At 41.9% G+C, this 22,450-nt stretch overlaps 1 protein-coding gene and 1 long non-coding RNA gene across 9 annotated transcripts in view; one reads left to right on the top strand and one right to left on the bottom strand.

Moving 5' to 3' along the window:
- Positions 1-1,166: 1,166 nt before the first annotated feature.
- Positions 1,167-9,979, bottom strand: LOC119024103. The gene is made up of 3 exons (XR_005076398.1): positions 9,672-9,979; positions 1,581-1,801; positions 1,167-1,354 (listed from the first exon to the last, which is right to left on the bottom strand). It is a non-coding gene; the product is annotated as an uncharacterized LOC119024103 (long non-coding RNA).
- The window catches only part of phf21ab (PHD finger protein 21Ab), a 30,659-nt gene continuing 17,556 nt past the window's right edge, over positions 9,348-22,450 (top strand). For 2 of the 8 annotated variants that reach the window (XM_037106555.1, XM_037106558.1), the window contains exons 1-7: positions 9,348-9,610; positions 14,691-14,730; positions 15,853-15,904; positions 16,210-16,299; positions 17,863-17,895; positions 18,062-18,127; positions 22,095-22,247. In XM_037106555.1, the coding sequence (XP_036962450.1) occupies positions 15,863-15,904; positions 16,210-16,299; positions 17,863-17,895; positions 18,062-18,127; positions 22,095-22,247 (384 nt within the window). In that variant the 5' untranslated portion in view covers positions 9,348-9,610; positions 14,691-14,730; positions 15,853-15,862. Of the gene's footprint in view, positions 9,611-14,690; positions 14,731-15,852; positions 15,905-16,209; positions 16,300-17,862; positions 17,896-18,061; positions 18,128-22,094; positions 22,248-22,450 lie in introns of those variants that run through there. The other 6 variants (XM_037106553.1, XM_037106554.1, XM_037106560.1 and 3 more) reach the window with 6 other exon arrangements.

The following is a 22,450-nucleotide window of genomic DNA, read 5'->3' on the forward strand; positions in this document are numbered from 1 at the left end:
CAGATCTGATCTCACATCTGAGGAGAGGCTGCTCACAGTGAAAGGCCAGCGCTGCTTTTCAAAGAGGACCAGAACTGGAAACAGATCAACACACAGAGCTGAGGAGAGCAGGGACATTACTGTCGTCTCTGATGAGGCCAGGAAGTTATTACCCACCAGATGATGGATTCACTGCACTCTGATTGGGTTTAAGGATGTGTAGGATCACACAACCCAAGCTGATTGGTCCAGCTCCCTGGACAATATGCAAACCAAGCAAATGTTAGTATGTTTCTGCAAAACCACATTTAGGTCAGAACTTGTTTCATTAGGTCACATTTTCTCTTTCTCTCTTGTCAAGGTGCTGCTCTTGTTCTCACTTGTTAGTGATGAAAAACATCCGTTTGGCTTTGAAAACTTGTTTTATGAGTGTCAGGCAAACAAATGTTGAATGGCTGTTTGAGTGTATATTTGTATGATTACATGATAGTCAGATCAGTATTATTGTTGTTTGTATTGAAGACAGTCTCAGGTGTGAATGGTTGTGTCTGCTGTCATCTTGTGGTCACAGGGGGAACTGCGACACCACAACACATCTGTGGCTGTTTGACTGAGTTCATCCTCTCAGTCAGTGTTGCCACCACAGTGTGACATGATGAGTTCATCTGCTGGTGCAGTGACGACATTATTCTTCCAGCATCGGGAGACAGAAACACCTGATGATGTTTTATGTTTTATGGTGAATGTGACTTTTCACTGGATGCCGTTGCCATGGCAACACATTAATATCAGTCATCACGACACAGGAAACTGGAGCAGGTCCAGTTAACTACGATACAGAACCAACCCTGACCCGGGCAGCTGAGAACCTTCATCAACGTTCAGTCACTCAAGTCTTTTTTAAAGTTACTGCCTGAAGCAAGTTTATGTCATCACGTCTGTTGATCCTGTATGTAGTTGTAGTTCCTGACTGTGACCACAGGAGGGCAGCAAACACCTCAGTTCACTGCCCACATTGTCTTTAATAAACAACCTTCATTACAGTATCAGCTACTTACTACTTTCTGAGTTCCAGCACAACTTGTTCATTGAAATTACTTATTTTTCATGATTAATAGTTAAAACCCAGAGACGTTACTGTAACGAGCACCGGCACACTTTATTTGTCACTTTGCTGGAATGAATTGATAGTAAAAACAGTTTCCACCCCTGAACATTACACTTGACAACCACAGCAGAGACGAGTTTCTTGAATAAGTTGGATTGTTGTCGGTTTTATTTGGTCACATGTTGATTTTGACAGTCACGGCTGATGTTTCTCATGGATGTAGTTCCTCACTGTGACCACTGGAGGGCAGCAAGGTTGTAAACACTGCTGAGGGCAGAACAGAAGATAAACGAGGATAATCAATAAATTCTGACAGTAAAGTTCTGATCGTGAACTTCTGATAGTAAACTTATTAAAGTACTACAGCGGAGCTCAGCTCCACCTGTTGTTCAACGTGTGGCTGCTGAGGACTGACGGAGAAGTTGATGTCTGGCTGTTAGCAAAGTTCTCAACATGCTAGTTTGTGTTCATGAGCCGAATGAATCCATTTTACCAGGTGTAGCCGGCAGCACGTCACAGCCAGGTGTTGTGTCTCTGCAGGTCAGGTGAGCTCGGCCTCATGTTGCAGCCTCAACACGTCAGTAGGTGTCGCAGTTAAGCTGGTTGTTCTGCTAACTCAGTAATTCAGACCAAAGACTGCAGTCTGAGCTGCTCTGAGATCAGCTCCACAGTCACCGTGTCCAGTCCACCATCACGCTCCATGAGCCGGGCCCTCTGGATTCAATCAGAACACAAACAACTTCTTCAGGTCCAAACATACATTTAGAAGTGAGCAGAATAAAAACACAACAACATTAATATTGAACTTCCTGTCGCTTCAACAAATATTCAAGTTTTAAATATATACATATATATTTTAACTATTTTTATATATTACAGTTAAACTTCAGCAGCTGTTTGTCACTTGTGTGCCTTCAGGGGACACAACATGCTGAGTCATGATAATCATGAGATAATCAAGTATCAATAAGTTGGTCACGATGATAAATGAGGCGTTTGATGAACAAAAGAAAATAAAAGATTTCAGTCGTTATCGTCACTGTGTCAGATCACTGAGTGACGAGAGGACACGGAGCAGCGAACTGTCCCACAGAGGCTTCAACACGATCACGTCAGAGTCACAGAGTCATCACACAGTTTGTGTGCCTTCATCTTCTCTTCATTATAAAAGTCACAGTAGTTTTCAGGCGCTCAGTTACAGCTGGTTCATTGGTAACTGTGAGAATAACAATATACTGAAGATCAACTTGAACATAATTTATAATCACTCTTGTCTTCATCCATCCGTCCATGTTTTGTTCCCTGAGGTTAGGAAACACGCGAGGCAGCAGACTGAAGCCAGGAGCAGTTCTGCTGAGATGGACTGAACTGCTCGTCGGTGCTCCATCTCCCTCTGGTGGTCACTTTCAGTCATTGTGTCCAAACTGGAATCTGATCAGTCAACACTGCAGGATGTTCCACATGAGAGCAGTGAGCTCTGAACCTGTAGTGAACACGTTAACTCACTTCTCTACAGAGATGCTCGAGGGAGTGTGCCGGAGCATCAGCCTGGAGTTCCTGAGCCAGGTGTCACCACGAGGCTCCGGTCAACATCCAGCTCCAGGTCTGTCCGCACCACAACACAGCACAGCTGGATGAGATGCTGATGTTGTGCTTCAACAGCAGCAGGTCAGAGGAGCTGAACACGTGTCAGCAGCTGGAGACGTTCATGCTCCCCTCAGGATGAACTGTTATAACTGTGGTGATGCTCTAACGTGTCATCCAGCGCCGTCATCAGGTCAACGTGTTCATGTGTTCAGTCCTTTGGTTTGTGATCAAACACCTGCAGAACTGAAGTCAGAGTAGTTCTAGAACTGACTGATTTTTATCAACAATCAGATTTTTAAAAACACCTGATAATCAGCCGGGCAGATAAACAACATATACAGACATACATACTTTACTTTTCATTGTACCTTTGATACTTAAAGGTGACATATGTAAGAACTTTAGTGGGAAACATTCAGGACTTCACTGAAATTGTCAACAGAATCAGAACCAGAACCAGAACCAGAATCAGTATCAGTATTACTTTATTGTCTCACAACAATAAACATGTGTTTGCCACAGCAGCCAAAGGACAGTAGAGTTATAAAAAACAATAACAATAGTAAAAAATAAAAAGGTAAGAAATAGAATAGATGCCAGAATGTGGAGGAACAACAGTTCTGATGTTCTGATGTCTGTGTTCTGTGTCAGCCCAGCCCGTCCAGGTCCAAGGCTCCTGTGCTAACAGTGTAAACACCAACACTTCCATGGTGGGCCGAGCTCCCTGCCTGCACCACTAGCTGCACAGCTAACTGAGCTAACTAGCTAACAGCAGCTACAGTTGGCAGTATTCAGCCATCACTCTGGTGAAATGCTGCCCACTATTTGTCGTGAGCATGAATTCAACAAGAGGCCAATTCTTACATACTGCACCTTTAAATACACTGGATATCAGATACTTATCAGAAGAGTTTTACTCTTCATACGGGTGATTTTCACTTTTACCAGAGTAAAATTTTAACACCATCTCTTTACTTTGACTACACAGTTTAGTTATACTGTATTGTGTTTGTGTTGTGTTTGTAATGTGTTCATGCTACAGACTCTTGGAAGAAGCAGATCCAAACAAACAAACTGTGTCAACCTGCTGGAAGAATCACTCAGATCTTGTACTTCAGACAAAGTAGTCTGAGTACAAATACTCTGTTACAAATGTTAAAGTCCTGCAAGTACATTCATCCCTTTACTGTGACAGAGTGGAGCTGTGTAGTTGAATCTATGATTTAAAAAAAACATAAACTGATTTTATTATATTCATACCTGAATTGATCATCTGAATCTGCACAGTAACTACTGCCAGACAATAAACGTGAGTCACAAGATGATCCAAGCTCAGCAGCTCAAACACTGCAGGAGAGGAGGACTTTATATCATCAGGAGGAGGAGAGGAGGACTTTATATCATCAGGAGGAGGAGAGGAGGACTTTATATCATCAGGAGGAGGAGAGGAAGACTTTATATCATCAGGAGGAGGAGAGGAGCACTTTATATCATCAGGAGGAGGAGAGGAGGATTTTATATCAGGGGGAGGAGGAGAGGAGGACTTTATATCATCAGGAGGAGGAGAGGAGGACTTTATATCATCAGGAGGAGGAGAGGAGGACTTTATATCATCAGGAGGAGGAGAGGAGGACTTTATATCATCAGGAGGAGGAGAGGAGGACTTTATATCCTCAGGAGGAGGAGAGGAGGACTTTATATCCTCAGGAGGAGGACTTTATATCCTCAGGAGGAGGAGAGGAGGACTTTATATCCTCAGGAGGAGGAGAGGAGGACTTTATATCCTCAGGAGGAGGAGAGGAGGACTTTATATCATCAGGAGGAGGAGAGGAGGACTTTATATCATCAGGAGAAGGAGAGGAGGACTTTATATCATCAGGAGGAGGAGAGGAGGATTTTATATCCTCAGGAGGAGGAGAGGAGGACTTTATATCATCAGGAGGAGGAGAGGAGGACTTTATATCATCAGGAGGAGGAGAGGAGGACTTTATATCAACAGGAGGAGGAGAGGAGGACTTTATATCATCATCGGGAGGAGGAGAGGAGGACTTTATATCATCAAGAGGAGGAGAGGAGGACTTTATATCATCAGGAGGAGGAGAGGAGGACTTTATATCCTCAGGAGGAGGACTTTATATCCTCAGGAGGAGGACTTTATATCCTCAGGAGGAGGAGAGGAGGACTTTATATCATCAGGAGGAGGAGAGGAGGACTTTATATCCTCAGGAGGAGGAGAGGAGGACTTTATATCATCAGGAGGAGGAGAGGAGGACTTTATATCCTCAGGAGGAGGAGAGGAGGACTTTATATCCTCAGGAGGAGGAGAGGAGGACTTTATATCATCAGGAGGAGGAGAGGAGGACTCTATATCCTCAGGAGGAGGAGAGGAGGACTTTATATCCTCAGGAGGAGGAGAGGAGGACTTTATATCCTCAGGAGGAGGAGAGGAGGACTTTATATCATCAGGAGGAGGAGAGGAGGACTTTATATCATCAGGAGAAGGAGAGGAGGACTTTATATCATCAGGAGGAGGAGAGGAAGACTTTATATCATCAGGAGGAGGAGAGGAGGATTTTATATCCTCAGGAGGAGGAGAGGAGGACTTTATATCATCAGGAGGAGGAGAGGAGGACTTTATATCAACAGGAGGAGGAGAGGAGGACTTTATATCATCATCGGGAGGAGGAGAGGAGGACTTTATATCATCAAGAGGAGGAGAGGAGGACTTTATATCATCAGGAGGAGGAGAGGAGGACTTTATATCCTCAGGAGGAGGACTTTATATCCTCAGGAGGAGGAGAGGAGGACTTTATATCCTCAGGAGGAGGAGAGGAGGACTTTATATCATCAGGAGGAGGAGAGGAAGACTTTATATCATCAGGAGGAGGAGAGGAGGATTTTATATCATCAGGAGGAGGAGAGGAGGACTTTATATCATCAGGAGGAGGAGAGGAGGACTTTATATCAACAGGAGGAGGAGAGGAGGACTTTATATCCTCAGGAGGAGGACTTTATATCCTCAGGAGGAGGAGAGGAGGACTTTATATCCTCAGGAGGAGGAGAGGAGGACTTTATATCATCAGGAGGAGGAGAGGAGGACTTTATATCCTCAGGAGGAGGAGAGGAGGACTTTATATCCTCAGGAGGAGGAGAGGAGGACTTTATATCATCAGGAGGAGGAGAGGAGGACTTTATATCCTCAGGAGGAGGAGAGGAGGACTTTTTATCAACAGCTGTGGGACGTCCACACGTCTGGTCCACACATGAAGGTTCCTCGTTCCTCTGGACAAACAATAGCATGAATCATGTGTATGAAGAGACACAAGCTGTCTCCTGCAGTTGAATGTACTTCAGTATGAAAACTTCAAACTCCCATGAGAACAGCAAAGAACCCGAACATGCAGGAGGAAAAAGGCACAAATGTTCTGATGTAACCTGAGAGGCTGCTCAGTGAAACCACCAAAACACAGCAGCACCAGCTGCACCTGTGGACAAACACCTCACTCTGGTCACATGAAGCAAAATGACCATCGTGATGGAGGAAAAGGAACCTTCAAGCTGACGAACGCCGTCCATTCATGAAGCACAGGCAGCACCTCAGAGCACATGGCATCATGAGGAGGACGGTAACCAGGATATCTTCAGTCTCAAGACTTCAGCCAGGAGGTCAAAACTTCTGTATGAACTGTGACGCCACAAACACTTCTGTACATGTAGCGACTCAGTCTGCAGCTCAACATGTTTGGAGAAACGTGATGTTACAAAGTGTGTGTAAACCTCTGACCCACTGCAAAACACCGTGACAGGAATAACACAGCGCATAATGTGTCAGGAGGGGTGAACATGTGACTTCAGGTGTGTCACAAGTGAACTTGAGAACTCCTTCACACCTCCACAGTCCTGACTGAAGCTCTGCTCAGGTGAGTGAAAACATGAATCTGATGTTACATCCTGTGTGTAAATGTGTATTTTTAGATGTTAACACATGAACTTCCCTCTTATTCACTGACTCATCCAGCTGTTTGCACACAAGCTTTAGCAGCTTCACATGCAGATGACACTTTTTATTTTTCAGATTTACTTTGACTGTGAACGGTGACACAAAGATCCAGTAGAGTCACTGAGTATTCACTCACGTTTGAGGTACTTTACTTGAGTATGTTCATTTTCTGCCACATTATACTTCTACACCTCGTCCTGAAGCCTAATACTTTACTTTTTACTTGCCACAATTAAAGGTGCAACATGATTCATGCTATATGAATTTTGATGAAAACATTTTCAAGAATTCGACTCAAAGTATGAACAGAGTGGAGAATTACAGCCAGTTAAATCACTTATTAAACCACTTTATTAAACAGATCATTGTATTCCTTTTACTGTTCTCAGTCTATTTATCTGTTTTTTAACTCTTCTATGTGATGCCGTCTCTGACTCATCTCTATAATTGCGTCACTTCTCTTCAGTGATTATGTGTGTACTTGTACTCGTATGGACTTTTTGTGTTTTCTGTTGGGTCTTTTCAGTTTCCCTCCTGTCAGACGAGGCGTCCTGGTGTTTGCTCTGTAATATCGTCTCCTTCAGCTTCCTGCTGGTTTCAGAGCGCTGCTGCTCGAGTCCAACAAGGACCAAAGAAGTAGTTCCCATCAGTCACATCGCAGTTCTCAGATCTTTACACTGGCTTCCTGTCTGTCGGTTTATAAAACACATTTCTGATCTGCTGCTATGTTCGGATCCATCCAGAACCTCAGAGGTTGTCAGGTTCAGGTCTGCTCTCAGTCCCTGCAGTCAGAACTTAACATGGAGAAGCAGCGTTCAGTTTTATGAAGCTCACATCTGGAACAAACTCCAGAAACCTGCAGGTCTGCTCGACTCTCAGCTCTTTAGCTCAACACTCTGAGCTGCTCTGTGACTTTAGTCTTTGGTCTCGTCTCTCTCAAACCTTCTACTTTAGCTTATTTTCCTATTTCTGAACGTGTTTTAATGTTTGGTTTATTAATGTCTTCCTACTTGTTTTTAATGCATCTTAATGCATTAACAAAGGAGTTTTTCAGCCTGTTAGTCCAAAGAGCTGGACAAACAGTCTGAAAACTCCTCGGTGCCTGTGCCATCAAACTGCTCAGCTCCTCAGTGGGAGGCAGGAGGGCGAAGAGGCGAGCAGAGAGACTGATGGACGGGGAGCAGAGGAGGCCCAGCAGCAGACAGGCTGGACTGAACGTACAGTAAACAATACAACAAGAAGGTGCAATACAAATAGAACCATAACTGATACTGTGTATCTGTGTACACTTTTATATGTGTGTATATATGTGTATGTGCATAATGTATATACATATATGTTTCTATTCTTAGTGTTATTTGATATGTATATTTGCTTACTATATGTTTTATATGTATGTATGTATGTATGTATGTATGTATGTATGTATGTATGTGTATTTCTTGCATATTTATATATGTAAATGTATTATATATTATATATCACTTATATCACTTATATTATATTATTTATATTACTTATACTTATATGTATATTCATAGATAGATCTTTATATTAAGATGTTATATTTATTATATAGACATGTCTATGTGTAGTATATTATATTTGGTTTTATATCTTTATATGGGTGTCGGGAACTTTGGTGTGTCTTCTGTCTTGATCCTCTATATGTGTGTAACAGTGCTGTGTGTGACATGATGAAAACAGTCTGAAGTATTTCTGTTCCTGTGAGAGTCTTTGAGTTTCCTCCTGTCTGAACTGTGCTGGACACATAAACGTGTTTGTCAAAGAACTTTGTAAACTCTGTTTTTAAAGGTTCTATATGAATAAAGTGTGTTGTTATTATTGTTATTATTATTATGAGTAGTATATAATAATAATAATAATAATAATAATAATAATAATAATAATAATTGTTATTATTATTCATTATTATTAGTAGTAGTAGTATATGCCAATACCACTTATCATCATCATGATTATATATGAGTGAAACTGGGGATGAAACAAAAGAACCGGCCTGCAGCTGTTAAACTGAGCAGTCATGAACACGTCTTCATCTTCCATATTGTAACTGGTTACTAGAAGATGGCCGGTCCAGTTACAGTAACAGATTTTATTTGTACTCAGTTACATTCCCCCACTGTCAGGTGAGACACCCTGAAGCCACTGAGGCCGTGCCACCTGTCCTCCTCCTGCTCCTGCTCCTCCTGCTCCCAAGTGCAACAGTGCGGCAGCTCCGGCAGCGAGCAGGCCAACATGGAGCCGGAACAGCGGCCGGCTGCGGGCGGACGGACCGGTCCTGGTACCGTGAAGGAGAACCGAGAAGGAAACACAACAAACTGCTCCGCTCCTCTGCTGAGTTCCATGGCGTGTGTGTGTGTGTGTGTGTGTGTGTGAGAGTGTGTGCCCACTTTCTCTCCATAGAGTTTCACTGAGTTTACATCCGGGTTTTTTCCCTAGGCAATGGGAGCCGCAGCACCGCCGTTCCTTAGGCAAAGTGAAATAAATTCGCCGCACCGACACAAAAAGTAGTCCGCTTTCCGAACACATTTTCTGCGCACGTCGCGTCGCTGATCGGTTCGATTTAACGAACTTTAACAACAACACGTACAAACATCGATCGCTTTGTCGCGGATAAACGAGCATTAGCGGGACGTGTAAGTAGTTTTCGTCCCCCTTCCTCCAGCTCCGGGGCGCAGGGATCTGTGCTGTGCTGAGGCTGAGCTGAATGAGATTGAAGAAGAGTTCTTCTTGTTTTGTAGCTTCAGTTTCTCTGTTTTTACACAAATTTACTAAAACTAAATATAAAATAGAGCAACAAAATAAAGCTCTGTGGGAAGGAGTCAGCCGGACCGGTTCTATGCTGTTATTCCATCGTGGATCGGCTTCTTATAGATATATATTTAATTAATCTAGAGGAGGACTGCTGCTGAGTAAGTGCACATTGGGCTTTTTAATTTCATAACTTTAATTTTCTCTGTTGTCAAACTTCACCTGTGTTCAGCTCTTCGGCTGTATCCGTGTGTCGGTGCCTGTGTGCGGGCAGGTGTGCGAGCCGCCGCCGCTGCCGGGCTGGTTCCGTGTTGCTCTGGGTTTCTGTGTGTTTAGCTGGTGTGTTTCTTATTCTAGGAGTTGATATTCTGGAGGACAAGGGGCCGAGATAACTTAGACCCACCAACGCCTGCTCGGTGTCAGAATGCTGAAAGATGGCGTCTTGCGGGACGGTTCCTGAGCGGGGGTCTTTATGTCCGCGGTGTTTGTGTCTCGCGGCGCCGCTAACGACCTGATTATTTATCTTTGATGTAAGTTATCAGCGTGGCTGCTCGCGTTAGCCTCGGCAGCTAGCAGAAGGGTTAGCATTAGCGGCTACAGCTAACGTTATCCACTTGTTCTCGGCTACATTTCACAGCCTCTCGCGGAGTAATGTCGGACGTGTGAGGGTCGCTTTGGATGCTTTTTACCGACAGTGAGGAACAGTTGTGAGCCGACGATCCGCTCAGATGTGATAGTTGACCGAGCGGAGGGACGAGCCGAGCAGCTCCGGTGGGTTTATGAGGAGAGACTGAACACCCAGACGGCCATAGTGGTTAATAAGACGGTTATAAAACATTAATTTCACCACCGAAACAAAAATACACTTTTCAGTGGGTGAAGTCCCGCAGCAGAACATTTCACGGCTCTCAGCTCCAAACCTCCATTTTCTCTCGGTTTGTGTGTTCGGGCCTGTGGCGGCATGTGATGCTGATGGAAGTTTATCCAGACAACTTCGTGTCCCACCCAGGGACCAATTACTACAATTAACCGGCGGCGGGCACACAGAGCCGGGCCGCGGCTGGACAGGCTGGTTCTGACAACCCATCAGAACACACGGAGTCAGTCCTGGAGGTCAGGCTCGTGATAGAACCTGACTGGACCGGTCGGTGTTTACACATGGCTGCAGTTTGATTTGGGTTCTGTGCTCAGGAAGTACTTCTACCCAAGTACTGCACTGAAGTAGAACTTTGAGGTACTTGTACTTTAACATTTCAGTGTTCTGCTGCTTCCAGAACATCTCAGCTAACAGACTGGACCCTCACAGTAGAACACAGTCATGCAGTGCCATCTCTAATTCTGTAGAACATTATTCAACATTTTAATATGAAATTTTTACATTAAGAATAAACTTTCAAAATATATAAGAAGATGTATAAGAAGTGATGAGGGATTAAATGGGCTCTGTGTGGTTCTGTAGGAGACTTTCAAACTCAGAATTTAATTATTTACAGTATTAATGAGGTCATTATACACACTCACAGGTATGTTTAATAAACAGCTGTTCAGAGGAGAATCAGGTCAAACACTGTTTGCAGGTAGAAAGGTGGCAGGGTCCGCCAAAGTTAAACGGTATAAATTGTGTTTAAGGTCAGTTTTTGTATGCAGTTTATTCAGTGATGAAAACAAAGAGAGTTTGTTGATTTAAAATCAGCCAATGGAAATCTTAATTCTTCTCATTAAGATTTCTTCAACAAAACTACAGACTGCTCCTTTAAACTCTTGTCTCAGATAAAGATCATAGTTTAAAATGATTGTTTAAAGCTGAAAGAGGTTGAAGTGTCCAGTTCTTTATCAGAAACATAACAATAAGAGAAAATTCCAGAAAACACGGTGGGTTTGTGTATCAGTACTTGTGTTCTGTGTTACGACCCGTCAGATGTGTCTGATGACCCTGTGGAGGGGCCCGGCCCGGCCCGGCCCGGCCCGGGTGGGGAACCACTGGACTGAGCTCTGTAGTGGTTCCAGGTGCCTCCACCTGCAGCAGCTCCAGCCGTGCTGCTGAGACACTGATGCTTCAGTATCAGTGTTTCTACTTTATGAGCGCTGCTCTGCTGTTACTACATGAAGCTGACTGTACTTCTTACATTCTAATACTGTAACTACATTAGATGGATAATACTGACTTGATGTACTTAAGTTACTTTAACTGCATGAAGCAGATGAAACTTCTGTACTTTTACTATATTACTGTAAGTACATGAAGCTGAACTTCCTTATATATAAGTTAGTGTGTAACACATTATAACTTTGTATTATAAAGAAGTCTGCAGCAGCTGAAGGGGAGGACGACAGGAAAACAGTCATACAGTGTGAAACCTTCGAGCAGCTAACCAACCAACTAATGACTGCTGTTAAAACAGAAGTATAGACAGCAGATTTATATATAAACCAGAGGTTCAGATTAGGAATCTTTTTGTCAAGGAGACCTGGAATAATGAGGTGGTTTAAAGCTGACACGTCCTCCAGAACTAGACGACCAGGAGGCTAATCGTCAGCGGCTCCAACACAACATGACTGTTGCAGCAAACAGCGACAGACGAACCAGAACCAGAGGTTCTGTTTGGTTGGTTCCAGAAGAGATTGTGGTGTAGGTTAGATTAAGTAACTAACTTCAGGCCCATACTTGTAGTATCCAACCATCCTCCCCAACCACCTCCCGCTATGGCCTTTTACGAGTTTGGACGTTAGCCCCCACTTCCTCCTGTCCTGCCGTAATAATTACTACCACAACTAGATGGCGCCGCCCAACAACAGCAGTAAATTCAGGTCGGAGTCAGCTTCACGTGAACTTCTTGTTTAACACTTGACATGTAGTTTTTGGCAGATTCAGTTTTTGGTAGTGATCTAATTTGAAGAACAAATTATACTTTGAAAAAGACAAAAATCACTATTTATATTGTAATTAATCTTTTGCATTAAAATGAAGGAAAATAATGAAGTTTAACAAAATGAGACTGCTCAGTTAAAGTACCACTGTTTAGAATTATGACTTCAGGACTTGAGTTAATCTACGACCTGCCTGATGAAAACTCAAGCCTTCACTTTCCTAGTTTATATTTTCAAAAGATTGTATTTACATGATTTTTCATGGCGGCCAAAATAGAAGTGTCTGCTGCCAGCTGCTGTTGTCAAAGATGGTTTATGTGGTACAAGAAGTATCACTCTGTGCAGTCAGAGTAGACTGAGTGTTTCTGAGTGAAAGTGAGTGTGAGATGTCTCCTCTCAAGCTAATCGCTTCTTGTATCAATAATTAAAGGTGATGAGTTTTATAAATTAGAATCAGGACTCCAGTTTTTGGATCAAGTAGTATGTGAAAATAATGTCAGATTTAGATGACAAGAAAAATATGGTAAACTATTGAGTGGCTGGTGTGTGTGTATGTATGTGTGTGTGTATGTATGTATGTATGTATATATATATATGCATGTATGTATGTATGTGTGTGTGTATATATATATATATATATATATATATATATATATATATATATATATATATATATATATATATATATATATGGTGAATGTCTACACTTTTTCAGCCACTCAGTAGAATATATATAATATTTATAGTATATTTAGGATTGGACTTGCTCTCGGTGGTCACTCAGTACTACAGGACAGGGTTAGGGACATGACCGTGTAAATAACAGTCTGTGTAAACCTTTGATAATAAGAAATACCTCCACATGACGAGACACAGAGCGCCTGAACACCACACGATGCTAAAATGAAGTCTAATGAATCAACAAGAGAATTAACACATTGTGTACAGCCCAGGTTTGTCTTTAACAATTCTTTGATTTAGCTGTTAATGAAGCATCGACTGTTGTTGGTAAGAAAAACCAGTGAACTACATGTGTTATGTTCAGAGGATTAACATGATAGTAAATTAGTGTCGGTCCAGTTTAAAGACGAGTCTCCTGGGTGATGGACTGATGTGAGTTAAACACAACTGGACTTTGAAATTAGTTTTGCTTGTTAGTAAATGTTAAGTTGAGCGCGACTGATACTTGATTTTCTGGGCTGATACTGACAGTAGGAAGCAAAATATTTGGATATCCGTATATGGGCTGATGGACACACATTTTTACTGTGATCTCTCGACTGTGGTCATTAAACACTTTTAAGTTTTAAGTTTAACCGTTAATTTATTGTCTAAACTGACATCAGAGTCGTGAAACTGACCGAGCTTGTGGTGTAACAAGAGATTTGAATATGCTGTGTTCTGAAAGATGAATTTGTTTGTTTTTTGTCCAGAAAAGGAAATTGAAGCTTTTTACCTGCTGATGGAGGTGATGCTGAGTTGACGTACATGTAGAGGAATCATCACTGAGTCATGCTGACTTTGGTTGAGGTGTTTCTATAGGTGACATAGTTAATATTAGATCACCTTTATTGAACTCAAGCAGACACTCAAGTGTCCGTAAAAGACAGAAAAGTGGTTATAATGTAGGATTAATCTTTAATTAATAACAATGATAATAATAATCATAGTTTTCTGTCGTCACATGTAATTTGTGTGTATTTCTTTTCCTCTGGTGTTGTTAGGTTGCTGTCTGTTGGTAGTTTTCTGCTTCTTGTCTTTGTGTTGAGCTGTGAGTTAGTTTCCTGCTGAGGCTGTGTAGCCTCATGGCTTCTTGAACTCTCCTGACACAACTTTTATCATTCATTATCTCTAATTCATTCAATCCAATGTGTGTGCAAATGAGATTAAAAAAAAGAAAAACAAATGTGTCCCTTGATTAGTTAATTGTTGCAGCTCTGATATAAATATTTGTTACCGAGGCGTTGCAGGAACACTGAGGAGACTCCTGACACTCCACGGCTCAGATTATTTATCCACGCTGATTTATAAAAACACAGAACACACATGCATGAAGACGACAGGAGGGTAGATGAGGATGAGAGTTACAGAGAGAGAAAACTTGTGGTTGGGTTAAAATTTCAAACATTTTATAGAATCAGAATTCATGTAAAAGAAATAAATGTTTGGTACAGAAGAGCTGAAGACTGATTCTAAATCAGAGAAGAAGAACAGTCCATTTGTAGTTTTGTGCTCCTTAAATGTTTTCTTTTCTAATTTCTCTTGACAGCTGTGTGTGTGTTTGTGTGTGTGTGTGTGTGTGTGTGTGTGTGTGTGTGTGTGTGTGTGTGTGTGTGTGTGTCTATAACAGTGTGTGTTTGTTGTGTTTTACAGGGCAGCGCTGAGGGGTGGAGTCCAGTCCCACAGCCAGGTGGTGAGTCCTGTCACCTGATGTGGTCTTTAATGACAATCAGTGAATTAAAAATGTAACTTAAGTTGTCGTAATCATTTTATGTTAATCATCAGCTCACACTGAAGCTTGTGTTAGATCGATAACAATCAAGTGATTTACCGAAAAATGACATTTAATATCAAATTCACATAATGTACTTCTAGTGACGGTAAATGTGTTTACAGAAACTAATTCTAAAGACAAAACCTGTAAATAAACATCAGTTAAATCAACTTCCTCCCTTTCAAGTTTAATACTGATGGTAAGAAAGTTATTTGATAATGATTAGAAACCTGTTTGATTTTAACATGTACACTGTCAAAGTCCATGACAAGGAAATAATCCAACAGTATTATAGTCACTTACAATGATTTCACATTCTGTTTATAAAACACATTCTCTTGATATTAAATTCAACTGTTTCAGATGATGACAACATTACATATTAAGTGATTAATTTAAAGTAATAAATGTTTATAATATGGTTGATTAAGTAACAGTACATATAGATCCAACAGTGACTGATTTTTTTTTATTTTACTTACACATTAACTTTTTTAGTAAAGACAGAATTAATTTCAGTTGATAATTGTTTGTTTTGATTAAGTAAAGTTAAATGAACACTGTCAGTAATGAGTCAGTAATTATGGAGTAATTTAACAATGATTCATTTAAAATAACTCAAAGCTCATTCACCCGAAAATGTTAAACATGTAAAACTTATTGAACTGGTAAATGTTTTTTTACATATAATGTTTTAATTTAGATAAACTCAGTAACAAAACAAAACTGAATCTTTTCACTTTTGTTGTTGTTTGTTCCACTTAATGTCACTTGTTTCAGGACAATAAGTTACTTTAAATTTGCTTTAGTAATGAATAATAAAGTTACTTGTAACAACGTTTGATTGTGTGTGATGATGTCACAATTATCAAAACCATTTCCAACCTGTTTAGTTTGTTCAGCAACATTGACTGTTCACACTTCTCCTACAGTAATGGAGTAGAGTTACATGTAAGTAGTCTGGTTACAGTTGAGTGATGGAGGCTGAGTTCAGTGAAGAATTGAGTCTAAACGTTGTTTTGTGGTTTGTTTTGTTTTCAGCGGCACTTTAATGCTTCAGTTGGATGGTTTTCCTACTGGAGACGGTGTTAAGGTAAAAGTTACTGATTACTGTAATTAATGTTGTGTATTTACTCATTACAACACCAGAGGAAACACAGGCGGAGTCATTTTAGACCAGAAGTTGGTGTGATGTTGTGTTTGTGATGATGCAGCGGTCAGACCTCCGGTGACCTTCTTTGACCTTGAGGGGAAAGTATTACAGTCAGCATCACACAGGAAGTCCTTCTACGGCTGCACCTTGTGTTGCTATGACAACAGCCGGGACCCCAGCCTGAGGATTTCTGTTGAACTGTGTGTGTGTGTGTGTGTGTGTGTGTGTGTGTGTGTGTGTGGCAGGCTGATCGATCGGCTGGCAGACTGACTGGATCCATGATGGAATTACAGACGTTACAGGAGGCTCTGAAGGTGGAGATCCAGATCCATCAGGTACGTTTTGTTTCCAGGTAACTGGGTCAGTGGGTGAGGAGAGCTGGTCCATTTAGGAAACACAACTTTACTGTCACACCATCGTGTTTTCATACAACACAGAGAAGAACATTTAGATAAGACAGGAGGTTTAAATAAAAGGCCACCGATCATATACAAACACATTCATATTAGATAAAGATAAAAACAATACAAAAAAGGAAATTCAATAAGAAGAAGAGCAAGAGAAATCTACAGAAGAACTGGTATAACAGCACTATAAATACATATCATTAAAAACAAAACAAGATCTCGCTCTGTTTCTGAGAGAAGTATCATCAGCACCTCTTTGGTTTGACTTCTTTGTTAATAAGAAAATGAATTGAGGATGAAATGTGAAGTTACATTAACGCTCAGGTGTTCATGTGATGACCTCGTACTTTGTACTCCTGTCCGATGGACAGTTTGTCAGCAAGATTGCACTAAAACTACTGAATGGGTTTCCACCAAACTCAGATGGAGGACGAGTCTCAGCCAGAAAAAAAGACTCCTTTAACTTTTGCTGTGGATCCAGATAAACAGGACGGATCAGCCGTTTAGCTCAGTGGACAGAGCAGCGTCCCATGTGCAGAGGCTGTGTCCTCGCTGCAGCTCCTCAGGTTCGACTCCCAGCCGGGGTCCCTTTGCTGCTGTCACTCCTCTCTCTCTCTCTTAACCTGTTTCCTGTCATATCTTCAACTGTCCTGTCCATAAAAAAGCCAAAAACCCCCACAAATATTGAGAAGTAGAGTCTGACCTGTGTTCAGTTTGAGGGATGATACTGATATTGGAGAGTAAAAGCTCAGAAATCAATCAGTCGATATTCACACGTCTTTCTGCAGAGATCCCTCAGATATGGTTATCAAACACATGTGACAAAGAAACTGCAGCAGGTTATTTTAAAAGATTAACAATAAAATTTAATTAAAATCACATCAGTGAATTGAAACAGTAAACTTCACTCAAAATGTAATAATTATACTGTAAATCACCCCAGGCATAATATAATATGTACACTGGTCAACATACATGCTGTCACTGATACAACTGTGAGAACGAGCCAGCCAGCCGACGGATCGGTCACAGTGATGAAAATAATATAAATAATGTGGTGAACTTCATCACACAGCACTCAAAACAAAGTTACAGAGTGTTTTTATCTGGTCAGCCACAATTAGAACATTTCTGGAGGCAATGAGGCAAATAGAATTGGAGGTACAAAATAAAATACCAATAAAGATTAAATAAAATACCAACAATGAAATAAAACCCAAATGTCAACAACGATAAGAATGTGTTCATGTTGGATCCCACTGATCAGGCCAAGAGGAATGTGATTTGTTTATTATATGTTATATTATTACAGCTGGCCCTCCGGCTCTCGTCAGTCCTTCACACTCAAGTTATTTCCAACTTTAGCTTTCACATCTTTTGCTGCTTGTGTTGAAGTGTTGCTGTGTTGCACTTTGGTTGTAGTTCCCAGCTTTGACCAGCAGGCGTCACTATCATCTGTGTTTTTCTGACTCTCTCTCTCATCTCCTGCAGAAACTGGTTGCCCAGATGAAGCAGGACCCTCAGGTAAATCTGGCAGATGTTTGTGTGAATGAAATCATAGATGTGTTAATGATTATACCTTCTCACGCACACATACATCTCGTCACCTCAACAGACGCTCTGATCTTCTCGCTTTTTAAAGTTCTACATGAATCTGTTCTGGTGCCGACTAACACACTCCCGTTTTCAGAACGCAGATCTGAAGAAGCAGCTCCACGAACTTCAAGCAAAGATCACAGCGCTCAGTGAAAAACAGGTATGTTATTATTAACAAACACACACACACACACACACACACACACACACACACACACACACACTAAGCTGGTTTTCAAGGTGTTTTTGTTAATGAGGCACTCAGCAGAGATCTGTCTGTTTGGTTGATGGGATCAGTTGTCTGTCCGTACTCACTCAAAGTGATGTCAGTGCAGGTGATGGAGGAGAGAAAGGTCAAAGGTCACACACAGACACAAACATCAGCAGCAGGAAGTCAGTGTCCTCTGGTCCTTTTCTGTTTACACTGCAGGTTAACTGGATAGAAACTCTCACAGCAGAGGAGTTTTTTATTTGCAGTCATTTTACGTGTCTTTGTGGTTGTTTGATTGTAAATGGTGATAATATGCTTTATAATGTGTCTGTGTGTGTGTGTGTATTGCATTTTGCTTTACACACAGGGAACCTGGAAAATAAATGACATGAAGATGCAAAATGCTTGTCTGAGAGCATCAAAACTATTCACACAGGCAGCGATTTGAATCAGTGATTCTGATGTTCTGTGAGTAAAATGTCTGATTTTCTGAAAGGAGTCTGGTGGGAGAACACCGGTTGATTAAACAGCTTCATAAACTCCACATTTGGTCGGCATTCTCAAGTTGTCTTTATAGTGTTATGTCCTCACACAGATCACACAGTATGAGGACAGACATTAACCATCAGCAGGAACACAGTTGTCATGATTTGATCGGTGCCTTCATTAGTGGTGTGAGAGCTCAGAAAACACTGGATGTCACTTTTTGTCCTGTAGTATTCACTTCTGTGTGAACTTAGTACAAAAAGAACTTGAGAAGAAAAAATGACGTGCAAATGAATCACATGAAAAACCGCCCCCAGCGTGTGGAGGCCTTTACTGCAGGAAGTAAAACCAGACGAATAAGACCAAATGTCATGAGGACAGAGAGAGAAAAGTCATTAATTGATAAGGTCAGTTAAAGAGGAATCACGATTGTCAACACTGTCCAGCAAGAAATGTCAACCATCATTTCATGAAGAGGCTCAGGGGCTGCCGGTTCTGGACCACCAGTCCAGAGGGGCCGTGCCTCTGGTGCTGTAAGTGTCCATATGGGCCCGTATGTGTAGTAGAGTTTTAACTGAGCTCAGCACGAGCTTCAGTCCAGACAGTTTCTGCCGCTGCTTGTCTCAAAGCTCTTTGATTTGAACTCTCTCTAAATCTTCTCTCGTGTGTTTTGTCTTTATTTAACTTCAGCGAGCTTCCTATTTTTATCTCGTCCCCACATTTTTACACTTGTTTTCATGTAATTCACTGCTGTCCCAAGATAAGTGAAGAATTAGAGCGACTGGTGGTAGAATCAGAACCAGTGCTTTTAAAGCTAAGTGAAGAACACTGATGGGATTATTGAGGTGTAGAGAAGTTAGCGATGTCTCTGAATGTTGTTTGAAAATTAGTTGGGAACACATGAAGCAGATTATCAGTAAATAAAGAGAGCTGGGTTTGTATTTGTGCTCCCAGAATGCCACAGAACAATTGAAGGTGTTTTCAGACAGTCGCTGCGACCTGAACATGCTCACACACTGCTCCGACTGTCAAGTCAGTCAGCTGATGTTAACATGCAAATGAGATGCAAGCAGGAGATTAACGTTAATGGTTGGATGCCTTTACCACTGAGAAGGAAAATGATCAACTGTCCCCTGTAGCTTTGACTCGACAGTCCTCACTCCTGACTGTCTTCTCACCAACACACAGACGTCATTGAATTGAATATTAAGCCAGAACTAGAAAAAGGATTTCCTGCTGAAAATTCAGTGTGAAGGCTGAAATGCTCATCGTGCTTCTCTGCATCACCGACTCCAGGTCCGGTGTTTGGACATGAGCTCTAACCTCTGATTCAGAGAGACGCGTGTATGTGTCCGCCAGTGTATGTGTGTAAAAGTTGAATAGCAGTCATGATGTACAGCAAAGAGAGGGACATAGTTTCCTCAGTGTGGCTCTGTGGGAGTAACTGATTACAGCTACTCAAATCACTGTAATAAAGTAGAGTTTTGGGCGCTTCTCCTTTTTTATAAGATCCCAAATTAATCTGAAAAGATGTTATTTACACTCTTATCTAAGCTGAAATCTTCACTGTAGCTGTGAACCTCAAACTGTGATCACAGCAGACGAGCTGTATGGAGACATCTGATGTTTTCTGGTTTTAAATCAAGTCTCCAACTGCTTCAGTTGTTTAGCAGAACTGTTCTGTGGACTACGACACCTCACCTGACTCATCATCACGGAGGGAGGAGAGGAGGACGTATCCTGTAGGAACATAAGAGAACATTTTGGCAAATGAAACTTAAACTAACTGCATGGTGAGATGACACTGAAGGCTATATAGAAAACATGGTGACGTTGGTGAACTGATCCTTTAAAACACCGGCCGATGAGAGCAGTCAGGGACTCAGCAGCCTGATGCTGAGAGGTAGAAGGTCGCTCTGCAGCAGGTAAGGTCGTGCAGGCTGCAGGTCAGACGGCTCTCTGAGAGGGCGGCGGGACACTTCTCAGTCTGCTTTCTCTTTATGATTTTGTATCGCTGCATTAAGTTGCTGCTCGAGAGTCAAGTGTTGCTAAGCAACAGATGTGCTTTATTTTTGAGTCCTGATTTCATACGTCAGTGACGGCTTTGTGTGCATGACCCTCTGCTTCTGTACTCTACATTACAACTTTGCTGAGGTCCCGTTTCTTCTTCTGTTAATCTCTGCAGTCTCATAATGACTAACTGTGGCAGCCAATCAGATCCGAGCAGGCAGTGTAGCAGGGCCGAGTGTTACAGCTGCAACAATTATTGATTATTGATTTTTACAAAGAGTCACTGATGAGTTTCTCCTGCTGTGGGCTTGTGCGTTATGTTTGTCTTGTCACAATGTGTGAGACGGCAGTTGTGCATGTGTCACAGTGTAGACTCAGTGCTGCAGTGTGAGCATGTAGTAACATCAGAGCCTGGACCAGCTGCAGCAGCACTGAGCCCTCTGCCTCCACTTATATCTGATCATTTATCCCTGCAACTGGGAAACTCAGTAAGCTGTTTTTCTGACAGTGTCAGTCTGCAGATATATTCTGTCTTGTCAGTAAATCTCATGTTTGCCAACAAGTACAGTGTGTATCCCAGTCTGATATATCTTCTTCCTCTGTGCCATAGAGCTGCATTAAAAACACATCAATGAGCCACTCTGTAGTTCCTTCATCATCATGAACACATGGCATCCAGCTGCCACAAATACAGACCACAGCATCAAATGTTGTTCATCCACCATTGAAAATAGTCCCCAACAAATGTATACCTGTGAGCTGCGTTTAAAGATTCACGTCTTGTCTTCAGTGGGAACCAGCTGAGAGCTGACAGCCACAGGCAGTTAGCCGTTAGCCGTTAGCCGTAGCTGTAAGCCTATTGTTGATGTTGATTCTGCTGAGCAGGAAGTCTAGATCTGTTTTGGTTACTGTAATATTTATATCGTAATTGAATCTGAATACATAACAGGATTGTTTGTTTGATTGGCAGGCATCCTGCCCAGTGCATGCTGGGATAGATGTTACTTCACCCCCAGCCTGCAGGACGAGCAGTAGAAACAATAGACTCGTGGATTTTAGTGTATGAGTTGTTAAAGCTGTCTGTCAGCAGCAGAATCAGTCTGTGAGTTGAAGATGTGATGCTGTCAGCAGGGATCTGATCACAGGTGCGCCGCTCTACAGGTGTGAACGAGACACACTGAGGACACATTTCAGATCCCGTCATGTCGACCACATTCAGAGGGGGCCGTGAACACGCCGTCTGTTTCAACTGATCCAACCAGTGAACCAGTAACACAATATCACCAGACACCCTTAACTAGAAGAAAAAGAAAAAAAAAGTTTTTTTGGGTTTAAATTCAAAGTGAAGCAGAAATCCTGCTGCTTCTGTGCACGTGTACGTTTAGTTGGTGTTTATTTAACCTCTCGTCTCCTCCTGCAGAAAAAGGTGGTGGAGCAGCTGAGGAAGGAGCTGTTGGTGAAGCAGGAGCCGGAGGCAAAGCTGCAGCTGCACGTCCAAACTCCTCCTGTAGGTGGCGACATCAAGCCAGCCAACCTGCTGCAGAGCCAGCAGATACCTGGAGGACTGCAGCAGGTAGGACAGACACACACACACACACACCTTCTCTCTTTAGATTGGATCGAACAGGTGTTTCCTGGCAGCTGATTTCTCAAGTCTTTATCAGCTGAGACTTTCCTCAAGTTTGAATGGTTCAGTCAGGCTGGACAATCCAGTTTCAAATCACTAGAATTTAAATGAAAAAACAAAATGTATAACTTCATCAGTATCAAACAGGA

Source organism: Acanthopagrus latus, chromosome 8 (assembly GCF_904848185.1).
Source record: "Acanthopagrus latus isolate v.2019 chromosome 8, fAcaLat1.1, whole genome shotgun sequence".
In the NCBI taxonomy this organism is placed as follows: Eukaryota; Metazoa; Chordata; class Actinopteri; order Spariformes; family Sparidae; genus Acanthopagrus; species Acanthopagrus latus.